Source organism: Haematobia irritans, chromosome 1 (genome assembly GCF_050003625.1).
Source record: "Haematobia irritans isolate KBUSLIRL chromosome 1, ASM5000362v1, whole genome shotgun sequence".
Lineage (NCBI taxonomy): Eukaryota > Metazoa > Arthropoda > Insecta > Diptera > Muscidae > Haematobia > Haematobia irritans.
Window position 1 is genome coordinate 1,453,465 of NC_134397.1, and position 20,965 is coordinate 1,474,429.

Here is a 20,965-nt window from a genome sequence, read left to right on the forward strand (position 1 = left end):
ATTTGGCACATGTTCCTTATTTGGGTCAGAATATAACCCTATTGATTTTGGAAGAAATCGGTTCAGATTTAGATATAACTCCCATATATATCTTTCGCCCGATATGCACTAATATGGACCCAGCAGCCAGAGTTTTATACCGATTTGCTTGGAATTTTGTACAACCATAACACTTAGTCGTATAGTCAAGTGTGCAAAATTTTATTGAAATAGGTTCAGATTTAGATATAGCTCCCATATATATCTTTCGCCCGATATGGACTTATATGGCCCCAGAAGCCAGATTTTTGGCCGAATTTGGTTGATATTTTGCACTAGGAGTACAATTAGTAGTATAGTCAAGTGTGCAAAATTTGATTGAAATCGGTTCAGATTTAGATATAGCTCCCATATATATCTTTCGCCCGATATGGACTAATATGGTCCTAAAAGCCTGAGTTTTTGCCCAATTTGGTTGAAATTTTGCACAGGGAGTAGATTTAGCATTGTAGCTATGCGTGCTAAATTTGGTTGAAATCGATTCAGATTTAGATATAGCTCCCATATATATCTTTCGCCCGATATGCACTTATATGGACCCAGAAGCCATAGTTTTATCCCGATTAGCTTGAAATTTTGCACAAGGAGTACAATTGGTAGTATAGTCATATGTGCCAAATTTGATTGAAATCGGTTCAGATTTAGATATAGCTTCCATATATATTTTTCGCCCGATATGGACTTATATGGCCCCAGAAGCCAGAGTTTTGGCCCAATTTCGTTGAAATTTTGCACTAGGAGTACAATTAGTAATATAGTCATGTGTGCCAAATTTGATTGAAATCGGTTCAGATTTAGATATAGCTCCCATATATATGTTTTTCTGATTTCGACAAAAATGGTCAAAATACCAACATTTTCCTTGTTAAATCGTCACTGCTTAGTCGAAAAGTTGTAAAAATGACTCTAATTTTCCTAAACTTCTAATACATATATATCGAGCGATAAATCATAAATAAACGTTTGCGAAGTTTCCTTAAAGCTTCAGATTTAAATGTTTCCCATATTTTTTTACTAAAAAGGTGTTCCAAATCGAGTGATATTTAAATGTATGTATTTGGGACAAACCTTTATATATAACACCCAACACATTTGACGGATGTGATACGGTATCGAAAATTTAGATCTACAAAGTGGTGCAGGGTATAATATAGTCGGCCCCGCCCGACTTTAGACTTTCCTTACTTGTTTTTTTGAATTGGTTTACAAATATTCGAGTTAAGGTTTTTGTCACATAGGCATTACCATACCAAAGGCCAGTTCTTTTCATCATTTTTGTAGAATTAAACCTGCCACAAACAAAACTTCTCTGTTATGCTGATTGCCAGGACATCCTATGTGAAACGATGTTTCCATTCCATTTGTTTAAATAATAATACATGCCGTGTTATTCAGATGTATGAACATATGGTTCTACATATATTAAAATAATTATATTAGGGTTGATTGTTTTGTATGAAAAATATAAGAATTTGTAGATGGCTCAAATAGAAACCTTAAAGGGAGTTAGATGACCGATCATTGTCAGGTAATTGTTTAATTTTTGTTTTACAATTTTTTTCTTTTTAAATATAGAAAAAAATATATTATATTAGAATTTTCGCTGTTGTTTAATTGATTTTTTGTTTTGGTATTATTACATTTTTTCGCAGTTCCTATCTATTTCAGTAAAGTATCGTAAGGTATAAGCAAAACAAATATCACATAGGTAACGTAGTGATCTAAAACGGAGAATGCTTGGAAAATCCAAATAATTGTCATTGGTCTCAGCGAAATCTTAAAAAAAATCACACGCTTGTATAACGTAAATCCGTCAACCATAAATAGCGAAAACATTGAGAAGCTCACGAAATTGTAAGCAGAAAGAATTCGAAAAACGCGAATTTGAAGATTGCAAAATGTCATCTTTTACATAAGTGGACAGTTTGATTTTTGACACTCAAAAATAATTATTATAAACATGTGTCCTATTAACTATATTCACCACACGCAGAGAAGAAACATGATTGTCACAATCATATTCGAAGAGCAAAATAATATGATAGGAGCTATTTTTGCGGCGACCATGTAACATTTTCACCTGCAACCATGTTGGCTCAGTGAACATGGTTCTAAGAAAAATAAAATTGTCCTCATCTAAAATGTTATTATATTGATAAAAAGAATTTTGTTTCCATTAAAAGACAATGGTCACGATCTAAAATGTTATGATATTCGTCAAAAATGTTTTTATTCCAGTTAAAAGAACATGGTCACAACCTAAAATGTTTTGATCTTTATGAAAAAACTTTTTTCGTCGTCGAAAAAAGGACGCCAGTTGAGAAAAGAAAATACAAAATTAACTTTATTTATTTGTTTTTATTTATTTATAAACTAATTCATTGTTTATTTGTATTTATAATGCCGTTCAAGTAAATATCATATATTTTTACACACTCTATTTTATTTCAATTTCAACAATAAGTAATTATTCCATATTTACATCATACCCATCAAATGTACAAACGCAGACATCATGTAACTGCAAATAAAAATAAATGATCCATATAGCAAAATGCAGAACAAAAACCAGGTAATTTTTTTCCAATTACACTTTCCTTTTTTGTGTTCACATAAAACCATGTGCCACTTCTGAATAAATAAATTAACACAAAACACAGTAAATCCGTATTCTTCGTCAATTCCAAGAAACAATCGACACCCGACTGACGCGCAAAATCAAAATCGTGTGTACCTGCTCAATGTTTTTATAAAATCCTTTTCTCTTTAAACTAGTTAAAAAATCAAATGGTCACGAAAACAATGTACATGGTCTTTATGGCCATGTAATGGTTATAGACATGTCTATACGTAACCTATAAAAATACTTTTTTCTCTGCAAAAAAGTAAAAAAATTGAATGGTCAGGTACATGATTTTCCCGACCATTTAATGGTCTCAAATTCTATCATTTAAATAATAGAACCTGTTTGCGGCATTTGAGAACCATTTAAAAGCTTATTGCCAGCATATATTTTTCTCCGCTCGAAAATTATTTTTACAAAGACCAAATACATGGTTTTCGCGACAATTACATACTCTAGATAAGCATTAAATGGATGCGGCAACCATGTCCAAACATGTTTTTTCTGTGCGTGCACTATGGTATCACAATGGACACAAAAAAAGTGAACCCTCTATGTTATTTCACTAAACCTAATTTAACTTTTTTTTAGTTCATGGAATTATTATGTTTGAAGAAAGTTTCCTTTACTCTAATAATTTTTTGCGTACGTTAGTTAAATGAACTGAGAACCGGGTAAAAAATTATACACAAATGAAACATAAAGATTTACTAAATTCATACTTCTCACAAAGTAGTTCATTATTTCTTTAAATTTGTTAAGTTTAGTATAAATGCGCCCATCTTGAACTTCGTATGACACTAAAGACATTCTCACAATTTTGAACTCCAATTTTTTTCCTTCAAACTACAACATTTTCTTCAACAAGTGAAAAAATTAATTATATCTAATAAATTTTCTTGAATTTGTCGAAAAATATTTACTTATGTTTGTGAAGCCGGTTTGACATCTGCGGTTGTAATAAACAATTTTCTAAATATAATCCAAATTTTCTTCAATTCAATTAAGCAAACTTTTTCTTCCTGGTGGGTTCTCCGGTTTTTCAGTCTAGGTGGGCTTGAAATATTGCGCTGTCACTACGCCTAATCCAACCTTATTGCAAATAAAATTAACGAAATTATTTTCCTTACACACATATCTTTCTTGACCCACCCTAATGGATTAAGAACAAGTTATGCACGTTTATATTAAAATATAACATTTTGTATTCGCAAACAAAAAAACTATTTGTTTTCTTTTATGACCCCCTGCCCAATATCATATACATTCTTTTATATACATGGACATTGATGTCTACCCCAAAAAAAAAAAATCATTTGGGTTACGTTCATGTTATCCGAAGAAGTTATCAAATAAAATAAGAATGTAATATTTTCAAATATACAATCTGATATATGGATTATTTTTGATACATACACAGAAAAAAAGTAAACTGTTTTATAGCAAGAATAAACTACGTCGTGCGAAAATTGAACTAAATTATATTCCACATTTTAAGATTTCAACAAAGCGTTGCTAAAACTAGGAAAATGTAATGACCTAGTGTTCTTTTTAAAATGATTGGCGCCAAATCATGACCATTTTAACCATACAGTAATTGAATAAAAGAGGTCTGTTCTTTTGGAGGTTGCTGAAAGTACTGATTTTATTTTTCTTTCTTACTTGCTATCTGACAAACCATTTCTTAGCCTAGTCCCACACTACTTTCTCTTATCATGCCATAAAATTAACATGAGAACATATATCCTGGAAATTCCATACATTAAACTCTAGGTCGCACTAATTATCGTAAATTATACACAAAAAAAGGAAAATTTCGTTGGGCTGAGGAAAATTTCGAAAAAAACAATAAAGTTTAACTACAAAAAAATAATGTTTTCCAATAAAAATAAGTTAAATTTAGCGCTAATTTAACTACGCAATTTTTTTCTGTGTAATCTGGCTGTTATAAAAATAACTTTTGTTCTACGTCCCAGCAAAAAAAGCGTCGCCGGATCAGGAAGTGGTGCAAAATTGACGCAGAAGCGATGAATTTAACATGGGCTTGTCATAGGACGAAAGTCCTCCATTTCAACAGCCGTTGCACTGAATTTGCATCACTTCTTTATGTGTGATCCGTATTCAATGTTTTGGATGTGAATTAAGAAATTTTGTGATATTTTGAAAAATAAATAATTTTTAAAAATTTTTTATGAGTTTTAATGCATTCTTACGCTTGTGTGGAACGTTTGGCATCAAATATTTTCAAAAATTCACAATTTTTTCAGATTGCATTTAGCATTTTTGTCGACAAAATTTAAATGATTTGTACCATTTTATGAATTCTTACTCTGTTTTTAACCTATTTGAAAAAATTAAATTTACCCATTAAAAGTATGAACAAAAAGTTATAAAAAATTGAATTAAAAGAACTTCCTGGATAGTTAAAATAAAGAACATCAATGGGAGTGCATCTTCTGGAAGTGATTTAAAGTTGTGCCTTTGGAAGAACTTCCAATTTTTTTACTGGTTTTCTGTTTTGTCTTAATTGAATGTGATTGAAGGGTTATAAACATTTGAAAATTTATTGACCATTCGAAAGTCATTTCATTCGAAACAATTTCAGCTCAACAGAAGAGGTAATAAATATGTATGATATTTTGACTTTGCAAATCTTCTGCAGCCATTCTCAACACACAAGAAATGCGGTGCTTTCATCATATTCGAAGATATAAGAATACATAAACCCCAAACTTCATTTGTTGTTTTCCCTAGAACTGAGTTTGAATTGAAGCATTTTGCAAATACCGACTAGAGTATAGTTTTGGCTGGTAACTCAATTGCATATTCTATTCAATGCTTAGTCCTCACTGTTATCTGGCATTTCCATTCAACTCTGGTTCTGCTCGAATTTTTTGGTAATGTACGCTGTACGCCTGGTCATATTCACTGATGAATGGACCACTTTTTCGCACATTCATCCAATGAGTGGTCCGTCCATCCATCCAATCGTTTATTTATTTATGCATCTGCACATTTATACACTCACTGTGGATCCACATCTATGGGATGTGGGTGTTGTACGTAGTTGTAACCACAACACCTTTGTATCTATTGTGACAGGGTAAGGCGATATGAATGATAGTAATCACACGAAATGTTCAAGTTTTGGCTTCTCCACCCTTCGATGTGCCAGGGCAATAGTAACAAATTTAAAAGTTCACTATTAGCGAACAAGGTGGAGATCATTCGATGGATTATTTATTTCATATTCTTTTGAACACCATAGTTTTGGTGCACCCTATCGCTGACTCTGTTCTTGCCATTCTGATGGGATTGCGTTGAGCATGCGTTTGTCATGGGAAAAGCACTTTCAGTAGACCACTAAAGAATTTCAATTAAATTTGAAAAAGCTATTAAAGTGATAATTTTTCAAGTAAATAAAAACGCTCAAAGGCCATTAAGGGTGAATACACAAAGTTAACATTCACATTCAACTTCCAGCAATTTACATTAACTCATTCTCAAGTACAATGTAGTTAGTAGTCAAGGTAACATTGGACGCAATGCAACTTTTAGGATTTATGATAGTGGTGGCATCTTATGGCTTACTCATGCCATTGGCAGAAGCAGATTCACTTCCAACGAATAGAACACAAGTGTTACTAAGTCGAAGACGTAGATATGTGGCCTTCCCCGAAGGCTCATCGGTCTCTGTAAGTATGATAGTCTTTACCAGAAAAAGAATCGCATTGTCATGTATTAGGTATTTTCCTGCCATAGGCGGCTATTTGTATGACACTTGGTGTCATTGGGAATTCAAATTTCCTCTCTTCCTCTATAAATTGGGGTGTGGCCTATGATCTGCCTACCTATGAATGGGCTCGCGAGCATGCCAATGGTTTTTCGTCGGAAACTAAAGTCATGGCTCAAAGAAGATCACGCAGGGAATTATATGGGAAATTGGAATTGATTATAGATAAGTGAGTATATGCTTGATTGGTATGAATTCAATCATATATTGAAGTCTCTTTTTCTTAGAATGGGTTATCCCGGTCGAACTTGCATATCGCGAGCATTGTGCGAAAGTGTCAAGTTTATAAGAAGTTTACCTCATCGCAAGGGAAACATGGTTGAAGAATTGATAAAGATAATATTCAGGTATGTTATTCAATGTCAGATGTCTGCATAAAACATCAGATTCGACTCATCAGGCTAGTCGAATGCAAATTTTGACTCCTTAGAGCTGACGGCTTAATCGATAGAGAGATCGATCTACTTGATGGCCAAATTATTAAATTTAGCCACAAAATATATCTTCCCTTAGGAAGAATTAAGACATCAGTCTGTTGTAATGAAGATACGACCTTCAATAGTGATTTTTTTTGAAATTTGGTATAGATTCTCTTTTCGTCTGATTAATGATAAGGTTCATTTCATGATGTTGTCAAAAAATTAACCGAATTGTTTATTTTAATACTCTTATTACATGATATATTTAATTTTAATATAATTGTAATAGGTACCTATTTAAAGTTTATATTATTGGGAAAAAATAGTGTACAAAAATTTGATTCCAAACTCTTTGCAGATCAATCTCTCGATTTTACTTTTTGAGGATCCGATCTCTCTTTAAAACTTGGGGTTATTCTGAGACCCTTTAACATATGTTGTGAATATAGTTTACATATGTCCATTTTCGATGAAGGTTCCACATATAGAGTGACTTTCCGATTTTAGGAGCATCTGAAAAGTCGAACATTTTCTACCATTTGCAAAAATCTGGTGTTATTTTTAACACATAAATATGAATTTTAGTTCTAAAAGTTTATCGCCAATTTTTTTAAATACGTTCAATTTTATATAGATTCCATACAAACAATTTTCATTATATTTCTGATGGCCAGAATTGGTGAAAAGTCAAAATGTGTTATTATTTACGGACATTGTTTTAATTAAAATTCTTCAATCTGAGAAATCAATCACTACCGTCGAATAAAACTTTATTTGACCAAATTAAAAAAAAAAAAGAATAACAAAGATGATTCAAATAAATTTTTAATTGAATGATAATCAATTGAAAAAGTTTAAAATTCAATAAAATTTTATTTGGAAATATTTAGGTGATATTTTTTTATGAACATTGATTATCCAAGCTTTTTGTGTACATTTCATTATTTAAACAATTGAAGATTTCTTATATCAGATCTTTATCTTTTCGCTTTTTAGATTTCCATCCCACCAATTGACCACCGAAGAGCCAGAGGATCACCATCATTATGCCCATGTTCAGAGAAGAGCAAGGAGAAATTCCAACATCGATTGTGAACTTGAATATTCAGAATGTAATATCTCTTTGCTAGATTTGGTCCTGGGACGCTATTCGAGGTCTCCAACAACATTGTCATTTATGTAAGAGCATTTTAAGACCTCAATTAGTTGGAAATAAAAGACTTTTGATTTTTTTTAAAACAAATTATTTTCATTTTACTTTTTTTGTTTTTATTTAATAATAACGCGTAACATTTATATAATAATTATTTTGTTATTCCTTTTCGGGTTTGTATTATTGTTGTTATCTGTTATTTTTTTGTCTTTGCCATTAGTTTAAATTTTCTTAATTGTTTTATGCTTTTTTGTGGTTTTTAATCGTTTATTTAAGTTCACATTTTTGTTTGTTTTTGTGTTTTTGTTTTTCGAATGATGAATTGTTGTTGTTTTGTTTTCTCTGTTTTGTTTTTCAGTTAATACTTAATAATGCCATAATTTCTTTTTCTTCATCATCATCTTATAGTTAGCCTAGTGTTGTTGATTTGCCTTCATCGTTTTATATTTAATGGGGTTTTTATTTTCTCTTTTCGTCAATTTCGTGTCCATTACAGTATTCTCGTTCATGTTTTGTTTTATTCTGTTTTTGTTTTGTGTTTCAATAAGTTCAAAAAAATGTTGAATTTTATTATTTTAAATAATAAATTCTCATTTCATTGTTTTTATTTTTTGTTATTTAGCATTAATTATAATTATTAGTCTATAAAATTGTTTTTATACACATGCGGCGTTTTTGTTTTTTTTTTCTGTTTACTTGGTTTTTAGTTGTTATCATCATCTCATGCTTCCTATGATGTTGCTTGGGTTGGATGTGTTTGAGTGTGGAGTGGCTGTATGTGTGTATGCGTATGTAAATGAATGGTTGTATGTGTTGGTGTATGAGCGTTTGGTGTTCTGTTCTTTTATTTCATTCATGTTTGACTATTTTCGCATTCCGTTTCCTGTGTGCATTCCTGTTTAGTTGTTTGTGGGGATCTATCTATCTATCTATGTGTGAGTGTGAGTGTATGGGTATGTATGCTGGTTTCTTTACATGCTGGTTTAGATTTGTAATTCATATATATGTGAAATGTAATTGCATTATTTTGTTTGCTTTTGTGTTTTTTTTATTTCGTTTGTTTTTCTTTGTATCTTTTGTCCTAATAATTAGTGTATTTTGTTTTTGTAATCTTTTGGTTGCTGATTTCAATGCGTTTTATTAAAATATACATTAAACATTTATGATGCTTATTTCAATTAAATAGTTCTTGCTGATATTGCTGCTGCTTTTGTAGTTTTTGTTGTTATTGCTCTCTGTTAATTTATCCTGCTTTTTTCTACTTGTTGTTGTTGTCAATGTTTAATGCTGGCTTCTGTTGTTTTTTACAAGGTTTATGGGATAATATTTTCATTACATACTTTTCGCATTAAATATACAAAAGATGATTAGGGGAAAAAGTGTAGATTTTTATATAAACTTTTATAGAATATAATATATATTATTGAAAACGGCATCCTAAGGATACCAATAATATTCTGGATGGGATAGACAGAATGCATTGCGACTATGTAGACAATTTATTTTATTTTCTCCCAACCGAATTTATTTTCGCCCAAGCAAAATCTTAAAAATTGTTTATTTTAGTTATTTATGGGCGAAATAAAAGCTCAAACGAAACAGTCGCAAAAAAACGGTTAAAATCCGTTGAGATTTGTTTACACTAATGCGTTGCTAACACTAAAAGAAAGGAATAAACTGTTGGAAGGATTTAATCCATAAATTCTTTCAAATTTTTTGTTACATTATTTTTCTTACATCATTCCTAAATGTTCTATGCATTAGAACTGCAATTTTGAAAATTGTTCCCAAGAATTGAATTACATTTAAAGCTTTTGAAGTTGCATTTTGAACATTTCATGGGTTAAAGAATACAAAAAGCATTATGCTTTGGGCTAAATGTCAACATTGATTTATGTATTTGCATTGTTTTCTTGTTTGGAACTTTTGTATATCTAAAGTGAAAGGAATTTTAAATGAAAATTTTGCATTTTAAATTGTTGCTACTCTACAAGCACATTCCCTTGTTCTTATTCAGAGCAGGGTATGTGCGTGTGTGTGTGTGTGTTTGAATGTGATTTGGTATATTCGCTGCTGTTGTTCTGTAGTTTTTGCTGATGTTTGCTGTTATTATTGTGTTGATACTATTTATTATTTATTCAATGATGAATGCATACAAAAAATATGTATATATATATAGAGATGTTTATGTATACTTTTATATGTATATATGTATGTATGTATGTTTGCATGTAGTTATGTATTATTTACCTAAGTTTAACTTAAATCAAATTTACATTCATACACATCCTCATCCTCGGAATACTAATTATCATCAACGTCCGTACATGTTGACTTTGTCTTCGTAGTTTGAATTTTTGAAGATTTGTTTGTTTTTTTGGTTTTGTTTTTAAAAAAATTTGCTTTAACCTAATTTAAATTTGTTTATATTATTATACACTCACAAAAATCGCTTAGTAATAAGTTCATAGTTATGCCTTGTATGTATGAAATATGCTCGGGTATATATGTGAGACTATGTATAAATGTATAATAGTATGAATCAATGGTTATCCTTAATTTTCTATATTACAAAAGTTGAGAATGCAAGGTGGTAACTTTGTTCTTGGTGAACATGAGCTGGGAGGGTTTATGAAAAGCGTAAACTCAGCTAAGAGTTCGAAAAAATTCGGGAGATTGAAAGTTAGTCAAATGTAGTAACACACACACCATTAAGATATAGTCATTGTATTAAGCTGACTAAGTACATTACATCAGATAATGCTATGTTACGTTTGACTAATCCCCCCTTTGAGGATGTGTGAGAGATAGAGAGAGGATTTTGGCGAATTGTGATGGCGAGTGGTGTTGATCGTAAAGATACAATTTCTTCAATCACAACCCTAGCGGAAGAAGTAACATTGATTTTGTTTAATTTTTTGTTGTTGTTTTGTTTTACTAGTTTTCTCTTCTAAAAGTACCCGTTTTGGATTTTTGTTGTATTTACTCAAATGTGTTGCTGCTGCTGCGGTTGGTGTTGATTATTAAAAAATACGTACATTTATTCTATGCCCTTACCCTAATGTATTTGTGTTTGTTAGCTTTTTAATTGATATTGTGTGTGTGTGTGGCTTTGGATGACTATGAGAGAGCATTTCTTTGGGGCGATGATATTTTCTTGTAGTATTGTTGTGTTCTTTTGTTTATTTTACTTAATGATCGAAATTGAAACCGATACAATCCAGTGCTGTGTGTTTATTGTAAATGTATAAGTGGATGAGTACAATAATGATTTCTATAAAAGAAATTAAATGGCAAACCTAAATAGAAAAACATACATAGGTAAAATATCTGGAAAATATCTATATACATACATTTGCAAAGCAGCTCAATAGTAGGTTTTTCTTTAATTCAATGACTCTGCGAAGGAATGCAACAAAACTGGCATTCTCTTTGATAAACATTTCTCCTTTGGGAAGACTATACTACAATTAGCAGTATTGCGTAGGTTTTGCCATAACTCAAAAGCGAATGCAAAAAAAAACGAATAACAAACGTTTTTCTTTGGATGCATTTAGTTAACACGGTGTATAGTGTGAATGCTAAAAGTGGTTGTGAGTGTCTGTAGAGAGAGAGGGAGAAAGTTCAGCTTTCAATATAATGCGGGAGTGCGTAGAATGGGTGCATAGCATAAAGAGAGGATTTACATCTAATGTGAGAAGAGAGTATGAGAGTAGTTTTCGATTGCTATTGCTTCTATTGTCAGGTACTTTAATTAATAATATCTTAATTAGGATGTTTACATGGTAGTGAATAGACTTGACGTGAAAATGAACTTTGTGAAAATATGCACCACCATGTATGTACATGGTGAAAATAACAATGCTAAATAATGTAAATATAAGCAAGTGAGGATACTGGTTTTCTCCCTCCGCCATGGCTTCTATCTGTTTCACTTAAAATATTTCCATGATTTTGTCGTGGTTTACTTTGTGAAGGGTGTTTGGATTGGCTGAGTTTGGGAGGTTTTTTTTGGAGGTTTTAGCTGATGATCCATGGGAGTTATTGACTCCTCCCTATATGTATTCTGTTTTGTGTGCTCGTTTTTTTTTGTGGGCAACAACGACCTTTCATTTGGAAGACATTTGATTTTCTTTTTTTGTTTTTGTTCATAAATCAGGGTCATGCCTGCCGCATATTCTCTGAAGATTTCTTCGAATTCGTTTTTTTGTTCAACTTTAATTACCTCTGTGTTTTGCATGTGATTTACAACAGAAACTATGAGACGCACACACAAAAAGAAATAAGGCATGTATAAAAATAAAGCCATAAAATCCAAATAAGCCTTAAAAAAGCATCCAAAAGCGAAAATGAAACAATTTCACAATTTCGTTGTTCTCATTACAATGGTACATTAAAAGTTACTTGAGTAAATTCATTTGGTATTCCTGTGGTTGGTTTTGTGCAGCAGTCATGGGCAATAATAATACCGGCTTAACAGTGTATACATATATGTATGTATGTGTGTGTGTGCATTTCTCTCCTATATTTTATAAAGGTGTAAAGTATGTGCTTGTCACCATGTATGTGTATGAGTGTGTGCTGGAATGAGCGAATCCTTAATTCGGAATTATAATTTTGTATAAGCTTTTTGAATTGAGTGATTTTATTTTGCCATTTTTATTATTTGGAGTTTTACATGTTTTGAGTTTTTACGAAGCGATCTGTGGATGAATTACAATTAAGCACCATAATTATATTACGATATTTGGGTAGACATTGAGGATATGGTAGTAAACATTTTTTATATAAGTGAATTATTTTTAAACAAAAACTCTGATAATTTTTTATTTTCTTAAATTTGTCTGTACCAAAAGGAAGATAGCCTTACATTATATTTGTGCTGAACATACTATGAAGAAAAACGAGGGATGCAAACTCATTCTGACACCACAGGTTGTTGGTTCACTCTTATCAATGAGTGCCGCCGAACACTATGTTCAGCTCTATGAAAAGGGCACATCATTTTATAATCGAGATCGCTCAGAGTGTGCTCACACTATGGAGGAGATAAACCGCGGCTAAAAATTGGCTTGGTATTCGGTCGACTGCGGCGGAAGGTGTACCATTGCACCCCCATGGTTGAAGTGTGATTAATTTGTTAATTTATTTAGATGTCCAAGAAAGTTTTGTTTTAAACATTTTCGTTTTAATTATCATATCATGAACTACCATACAGATTGATTTTGGCACCATTTTGTGTGGTTAACGTTGCCGTTAGAATTTTATCTACTTTTCAAATAAATTTAAATAAAAACTGTTCACCACAATAGCGAACGGGCCCTGTATTTGCTTTGGTTGTTTTACCAACGTAGTTAACAAAACCAAAGAGGAAATAATGGAAAAATCTAGTAATTCTAGTACTCTTAGATAGAGCTGTAATGCTTTTATATAAAAGAAACCTCACAAAAAACCCAAATAAAATAATGTACCATAAAAAAGCTACATATGTTTACAAAAGAGTCTGTCAAGTATATGTGTTATTGATTGTATGAATATTGCTGTATCCTTTGTAGGGTGGCATGAGAGGATGGTTTTTGTTGTTTTTTTTTCATTTCTAGCTACATCATCATTTAGATTACTCATTTGGTTTTTCGTTTTATTGAATATTGTTGTGAATATTGAGGTGTATGTATGTTTGTGTATGTTTGTGTGTTGCAGTGTTTTGGTATTTATGTGTTTGATGATTTGTTAAAAAAAAAAACACATTTAGAATTGATAACGCTAAACCTTGTTGACACTTTATGTTCTCAGTGTTTGTTTTCTAGTTCTCCATTTGATGTGTAAGAGTGGGTGTTTGTGTATGTGAATTTAATGGTATATATTTACATGTGTTAGTATTTGAGGGAGATAAAAAATTTTAGAGGGAGTATGTGAGTGGTTGTGTGATGTGTTAATAGGTGTGAATATCAGAAATTATGGCTTATACATACATATAGTTTTTGTTTTGTTTTCGTTTTTATTATTAATTACAATCTTACCCACAATGTTAACTTCGAACCCCGTTTATAATTTGTCAATTTAATTCATTTGCATGTGTGTGTATGTATGTGTGGTTGTTGGAATGTGTATGTGGCTGAATACGTATAGGTATGAGCTTTTATTTTTTTGTTTTGCTTGAAGTGGGTGAGAGATAGTTAGAGATTCAGAGAAAAAGTTTAGTTTTCTTTCTTTTACGTTGACTAGTTTTTGTTTTCCTTGTCTTTTTCTGTGGCAGTTTGTATTTTTTCTTTTTAATTAACATTTATATATAGTACTTGCAGTTATTATTATTATTATTGTTATCATTATTAGTATAATAATTCTAAATGTACAAATAATTGTTGTTTAGTTTAAATTTTCTGTTGTTGTTATCTTTTTTCTTGGTTATTATTAATTTAATTTTACTAATTATTTTACAAATAAACACAATTTGTGGCTTGGTTTTTTTTCTTTGGCAAAGAATTAACAAAAAACTTAAATGTAATATAGTCTAGTTAAATGAAAAACAAAAAAAATATTACAAGATTCAACAAATGTCATTTAGGAAATTCATTTTACAAAAGTTTTTAGTTTTTATTTGATTTAACGTTAGTTTTGCCCGTTTTTTAGTGCAACTTTGAGTTAGACACTGTTGTTTCCTTCTTTATTTATTTATTTGAGTGGGGAGGGGAACATAGGGAATCCAGTGGTGGAAGTTATCGGGAGCGAAATTAACAAAATAGTCTAATTTGTAATGTTTCCTCTTTTAATTATCTAAAAACACAACCAATGAGAGCATATTATTGTAAAGTTTTTTCTCTTTTTTTGCTTGTTTTTCATTCTTTGTTTGTATGTTATATGTTTGCTTTTATGGCGAAATGATTTTATAATTATTTATTAAGTAATTTTTATTAGTATTATTACTACATATTTGTAATTATGAATTTGTTTATTAAAGTTAAGTGAATCGATATTCGTACGAAAAAATGTAAAAAAAAATGAGTTAAAAAAAAAACAAATTTCTCATTGAAGAGTGGCAGGGAATAAGGGGATTTTTCACATGGTTTGAGGGAATTTTATGTGTTGTTGCAGTTGATTATGATGATGAGGATGGTTGTGGTGGTGTATTTAGAGAGAGAGAGAGAGAGATCGAAAGAGTGATTGAGAATGATAATATTTTATATAAGCTTTGTTGTTCTTTTGCATTAGAATTATTATTTCCGCTGATTGTCTAAAGTTAAAAACCCAAAAGGAAAAAATTCAATAAAAAAACGGATTTATGAAAAAGCTCAACAAAAATGTTTGTTCATTTAAAGTACTCGTGTTTTTGTATTGCATTAGTGTTTTTGTTTTCGTCGTGTAGCAGTTATTAGTAAGTCGTATTGAAATATTTACAAAAGAATTTGCAGTTTTTGCGCATTTTTAAGTGCTTATTTGGGGCGGGGACGTGTGTTGCGTGTTTTGTAGGGTTAACTATTCAATAAAAACTAAAGTTTAATGCATTTTCTAGCATTTATTTATGTTTGTTTTTGCAGGAACTTACAAAAGCCTCGCAAAGAATTTAAAACTAAAAACTCTAAATCAAATTTCGCAAGAACAAATTGTTGTTGTATTGATAGCTTTATGACTTTACTGTTTTTTTAGCAAATCCGAGTGAAAACATCCAAGGGTTGATGAACTGGACGATCGATAAGTAAATTTAGGTTAGGAGTATCACGTTTGTAAAACCAAATACGACGATATAAACATCGGCTTTGTGTCAATAGACCACCAACAAACTGCTATAGACAATGCGAATTAATTCTCTAGTTTTTAATGAATGTTGAAGCCCTACTAAGAATTTTGTGTTCAGTATTTCGAAATGCGTTTCATGTTGCGAAATCGTTAAGCTCTCTTTTGTATTGAGATTTATCAGTAAACTTTCTTCTCGTTGGAGATTTAATGTGAAAGACCACCGATGAGATGATATATTTGTATGGCGTATGTGTGTCATGAGGTGTGGATGGGTGTTTTTAGTGTGCCTTTGGAATTTTTTGTCTAATTCTTTTTATTTTTTTTTTCTCCTTAGCTATAGTTGTTTTATATAATTGGAATTTTATTTCAAAAATTTGTTATAGTATTTAGGGTTTTTTTTACATTTATGTTACACTAAATATTATTTTTGGAATTTTTTATATTTTTTTGGTTGTAGTTAAATGTAAGTTCATTAAAATCTAGGTTGTTTATTAAAAAAATGTTAACTTTTTGTCCACTTTACTTTTGCATTTATTTTTGTTTTATTCATTTTGTTGTTGTTTTGGTTTTGATGTCTTTTTTGCATTTTTTGGCTTTTTCTTAGTTTCAATTTTTCATAAATTCAATTTGAAAAATAAAATTAAAGAAAGAATGCACATAAACACACACGAAAAACTCTTGTCACTCATGGCAAACAAGAAAAACAAAAAGACATTCGATAGAAACGTTTTAAATATAATGTGTGTGTGTGTGCCAATGCTAAATAAGAAAAACGCAATCGATAGATATCACTGATAATGAATGTCCTTCACAGCGTATGGCTAGCACGCTGGTGTTTAAACCGTTTTTCATCTTCTACTCACCAAAAGGTGAATGCAAGCCTTCACGAATTTATTTAAATACATCTGTGACCAATCCAGCCATTGGTGTGGGGCTAAGCATAGATTGATTGTCTCTCTAACCACTTTGGACCATTCATTGAATGAGAAACATTTTAATTAATTTGAAATAGTGGCAAATTTCAATGGAGAATTTTGATTAATCTCCCCTTTGCCCATTTGACATTGGCAAAAAAAGAATGTTCATATCCCGATTTTTCATCAATTCAATGAAGTTGGTTGGGCTACCTACCACAGCATTGACATTTTCATACAGTCTGTCTTGTTATCTTTTAAGCTACGTATGAGTAATTTTCAATTCCATAATAGTGTCCATACGCCACAATGGGCCAAGTCTTTTCTTTATCCCACAAATGAGGACATTCTTCTTGAAGATCGTTCAGCCCCCGCCCCCTTTGATTTTTTAACATCACTTGTTAATTTTATTTCAGAGAAATGGGAGACTCAAGGGCTAACTTACTGTATTCATTACTCTATGAGATTACGGCATACTTAGATCAGCGCTCTGTTATGCAAGACATAGAGTGTGAGTTTATGGGAGTGAGAGAAGAGAGTTATTTTCCGTTTGGTTTTGCTTTGGGTGTATTTTGTTGTTGTTATTTATTTATTTATTTTGCGAGGGTTATTCAAGTCTCAGTAATAGTTTTGCTGTTGTTGTTATTGAGATACATACATATCTATTCGTTGATGTGCTTAAGCTTTTGTTTGTTTCGATAATCGTACTTAACTAATTGTGTGAATGTGTGTGTGGATGTGTGAATGAATGAAGGTATAGTTTGGTTTGTAGGTGGTTTGGTTTCGTTTGGCATGGTGAGTAGTGAATGGATTTGTGTATGTGGCTGGGGAGGTATTACGAGACTGAGACTGAATGCATCCTCTGTGCTGTTTTGTGTTGCTTTTGTTCTTGTTGTTGTGGTAAAGGAACTCGTTTTTGGTTTTTGTTTGTTTTATGCTTTGTCTTTGCTTGTTGTTGTTGTGGTTGTTTTATGTTGTTATTGGCACAGTACATGCATGCATAGTACGTGCAATCACATTTATATGTGCAAAAACACACATTACACCAAATTGAAATCGCATTCCTATTTGTGTGGCAATCGAAAAGTGTTCGAAAGGGATGAAGTAGTGGCGGAGCTGAGGCTGGGAAATTTCAATCAATGGCTTGAAATTGTGCTTAGTTTTGGTGTTTCTGCATTGTTTGTGGCAGTCGCTGTCGCTTTTCTTGCTTTTAGAGGTGTGCTTGGTGTGGGTCCAGAGACAAGAAGGGCAGGTAGGGAGCACGGCAGGTTTGTTTGTTTTTGTTGTGGTTTACAAAATGTGAAAAAGGTGTTCATGTATTGTTCTGGTGGTAGGGTGGTGGTTGTAAGGATAGTTTGGGACCAGCCTGACGTGTGCATATGTAAATTTGCGTGCGAATTTCTGTTTGACGGATTGACTACAATGCTTTGCAATACGATTAGCCTTACACTGAGATGCGTTTTCATTCATTCGTAATTGTTAAAGTGAGGGATGGATGACATTCAATGCTTTCGCCCGTTTGGTTTAGCCTTTTTACATCTCAGCGACGATGTGTTTTCATTACGTGACTTGAGCTGTATTGAGCCATTTTGTTTTCGTGTAGTATTTGGATTAAAACTATTCCTAATCATCATTATCAAATTCTATTTTGATCACTTGCTCTCCTATATCGAATTCGAGTGTTGTATTATTGAGTGGCTCCGCGTTCACCTCCACAATGACAGCTGGATATTATCCACGATCGTCATCGCGAGCGGCGAACAGGGTTCGCAGAGACCTGATGAGAATATTCCACCAGCCCTCTGCGAACCCAACTGGACGCTATAAACTGTTTTCGCTGCCCATTTTTAGCAGTTCGAATTTCTTCTTGGCAATTTTCGAGTAGAGTATATCGATAGGTTGCGATTGATCGTACAAACTGGGTGCCTGTAAAATAATCCACGCAGTGCCGACCACACAAGATATGGCGAATATCCACAGGAACAAACGATCCAATACCATGGCCACATATTTCCAATCTTCTTCGACCTAAAAGAAGACGGAAAACAAAAATAATTTAGATTAGAATTTAATGAAAATTTTTACAGAAATTTAAATTGAAAGTATAAAAATTTATTTAAGAATTTTTATACTTATGTATATTTTATAAAACTTATAGCTGAAATTACACAAATCTATTTAGTAGATGGATATACTTTTAATATTTGGCATTACACAAATTAAGAATATTGTTTATAATTTACCCTTTTCTGTACATTTTGCTAATTGATGTATTTGCCAATTGTTAGACCACTTACACTTTCGAATTTGTCCTTGTTCTTCATGTGCTGAGCTATGAAGCGGGACCCTTCGATCGTTTTTTCCATTTCCCCTAAATAGGGCTTATCAAATGTTGGACTGAGATCGGCCGGACAGCAGCTAGGACTTAGATCACCATTAACAGTGGTCGGACTAAAGAGATCATCATCGGCTCCCGGCAATGGCAGTGCTGAAGGCAGGGGTGGATCTCCAAAACAAGGAGATATACCAGCGGTACCGACAAATTCACCAAAGCGTTGTGCCGGAATTGCTGTAAACGAAAACAAAAATAATGAACGATTTTAGTATAGAGTTTACATAAATTGATAGTTTTCTAAAACAATGCCTTTATAATTGATAGCTGTAAGGCAAAGCGCCTATAGGAGCTCTTAACTCCCTCCATGTTAAATTTGTAGACATTCAGACTAAGTAGTATTAGAACAACTGCAACAACAAAAAGAAACACTCGCAACCCAACATTATCTTTCAATCTGGCATTGTGCAATGGAGCCATAAATTTACTATGCGAGAGCAAGCAACGAGAGAGAGACACAATGAGATTTGACCTGACTGGAAATGCAGATAAGGAAACGGAAATGGAAGTTCATTTCGCAATAGAATTCAACATTGAAGTTTAGAATAACTGCAGTCACAATTTGTTATCATTTTTCTTAGTGTATGAACTAAGCTTTAATGCTTGCAGTTGCTTTAATTTAAAACAGGATTAAAGTAAACACGCAGGATTTGTATCAGTGTGTATGCGAATTCAATTGTAATGCTACCACAATCAAGTATGCGAGATTAGGGATAAATTGAAAACATTTCTTCCCCTTTTGTAGTTGTTTCTTTTTAAAAGCTTCATTCCTAAAATATGTCGTCTGCACCAATGCTACTGAGCATGCAAGTGGATTGGATACATACGTGAATATGGATAAAACTCACACGTCGACTAGAATAAATTGAAAATGTGCACATAAAACTGTCAAAGGGAGAACATCGCCACACATACACATACAATAGGGTTCACATCAACTTGCATGAAAAAAATGCACAATAAGACGGGTTGGTTTGTCTGGGAAAAAACTTTTAGGGACAAAATAAATGTTTATCGTGTTACCGATATTAAAATGAGTTCATTTGTATTTTCTCCACTAGAGGGTATGTCACGAAATTGTTGCGATCCACGAAATTTTCCAAGTTTCAGTCAATCGAGTGAGCAAAGCTAAAATCTCATAGATGGTTCTGTCTATGTTGATTTAGAATGGCCGTCTGTCTGCCCATTTGTTGTTATTTGCATAATTGAGGTACCATTTTTTACTTTTTCGAAAATGGATGTAAAGAATTTTTTGGATGCATGACGTACGCTGAGAAGTCTGAAAAAATATATGGCCCAAACTTAAATATAGTCCTCTTGTTTGTAAAAAATCGGACAATACGAAATCAGACAATTCCTATAAAGAAATTGTTATAATAACTTTTTTGGAGATTTTTTAATAAATTAAGAAATCTGGGGATACATTCCAAAGGAAAGCATATTGAAATCTGGAGAGAAGATCTGAAGAGAGACGTAGGGCTTGATATTAAGTCAAATTACGAATGGTGCACACCCATAGAAAAAATCATGAACGGCGTGCACGCTTCAAAATGATACGTTCAAGAAAGTGAATCAATATACGTGCGGTGTCAAATGGTGAACAGGCGGTGTCAATCTGACAACCATAAAATGCCATCATGCGTAATCAAAACGGCAACCAACGTACATGATCTGAACATGGAATGGTTACGAATTTATAAAACATAAAAATTACGATGTCGTTATTCGAACCCTGATTGTCTGCTCCATACACGTTAACATTACACCACCGACAGAGTTGCAATAAGAACGTCCAACGAATTGTTTAAGACTTTTCATGGCCAAAGAAAAGCGAAAGCCGTCCATGAAATCGTGAACGCGCATGGACGAACCGTGAACATTCCGTTTTGATTTTTCGT

The 20,965-nt window shown here is 32.3% G+C and overlaps 2 protein-coding genes across 9 annotated transcripts in view; one reads left to right on the forward strand and one right to left on the reverse strand.

Annotated features, from left to right (window-relative positions):
* The first annotated feature begins 6,206 nt into the window (after positions 1 to 6,206).
* Positions 6,207 to 8,107, forward strand: LOC142219954 (uncharacterized). Its single transcript, XM_075288747.1, has 4 exons — positions 6,207 to 6,357; positions 6,425 to 6,624; positions 6,683 to 6,802; positions 7,871 to 8,107. The coding sequence occupies exons 1-4, from the start codon at positions 6,208 to 6,210 to the stop codon at positions 8,055 to 8,057; spliced, it is 657 nt and encodes a 218-aa protein (XP_075144862.1). The 5' UTR covers position 6,207; the 3' UTR covers positions 8,058 to 8,107.
* nAChRalpha1 (nicotinic acetylcholine receptor alpha1) overlaps positions 8,096 to 20,965 on the reverse strand; it is a 46,376-nt gene continuing 33,506 nt past the window's right edge. For 5 of the 8 annotated variants that reach the window (XM_075288746.1, XM_075288743.1, XM_075288739.1 and 2 more), the window contains 2 exons: positions 18,973 to 19,244; positions 8,096 to 18,703 (listed from right to left, as the gene is read on the reverse strand). In XM_075288746.1, the coding sequence (XP_075144861.1) occupies positions 18,497 to 18,703; positions 18,973 to 19,244 (479 nt within the window). In that variant the 3' untranslated portion in view covers positions 8,096 to 18,496. Of the gene's footprint in view, positions 18,704 to 18,965; positions 19,245 to 20,965 lie in introns of all 8 variants that reach the window. The other 3 variants (XM_075288741.1, XM_075288744.1, XM_075288745.1) reach the window with 2 other exon arrangements.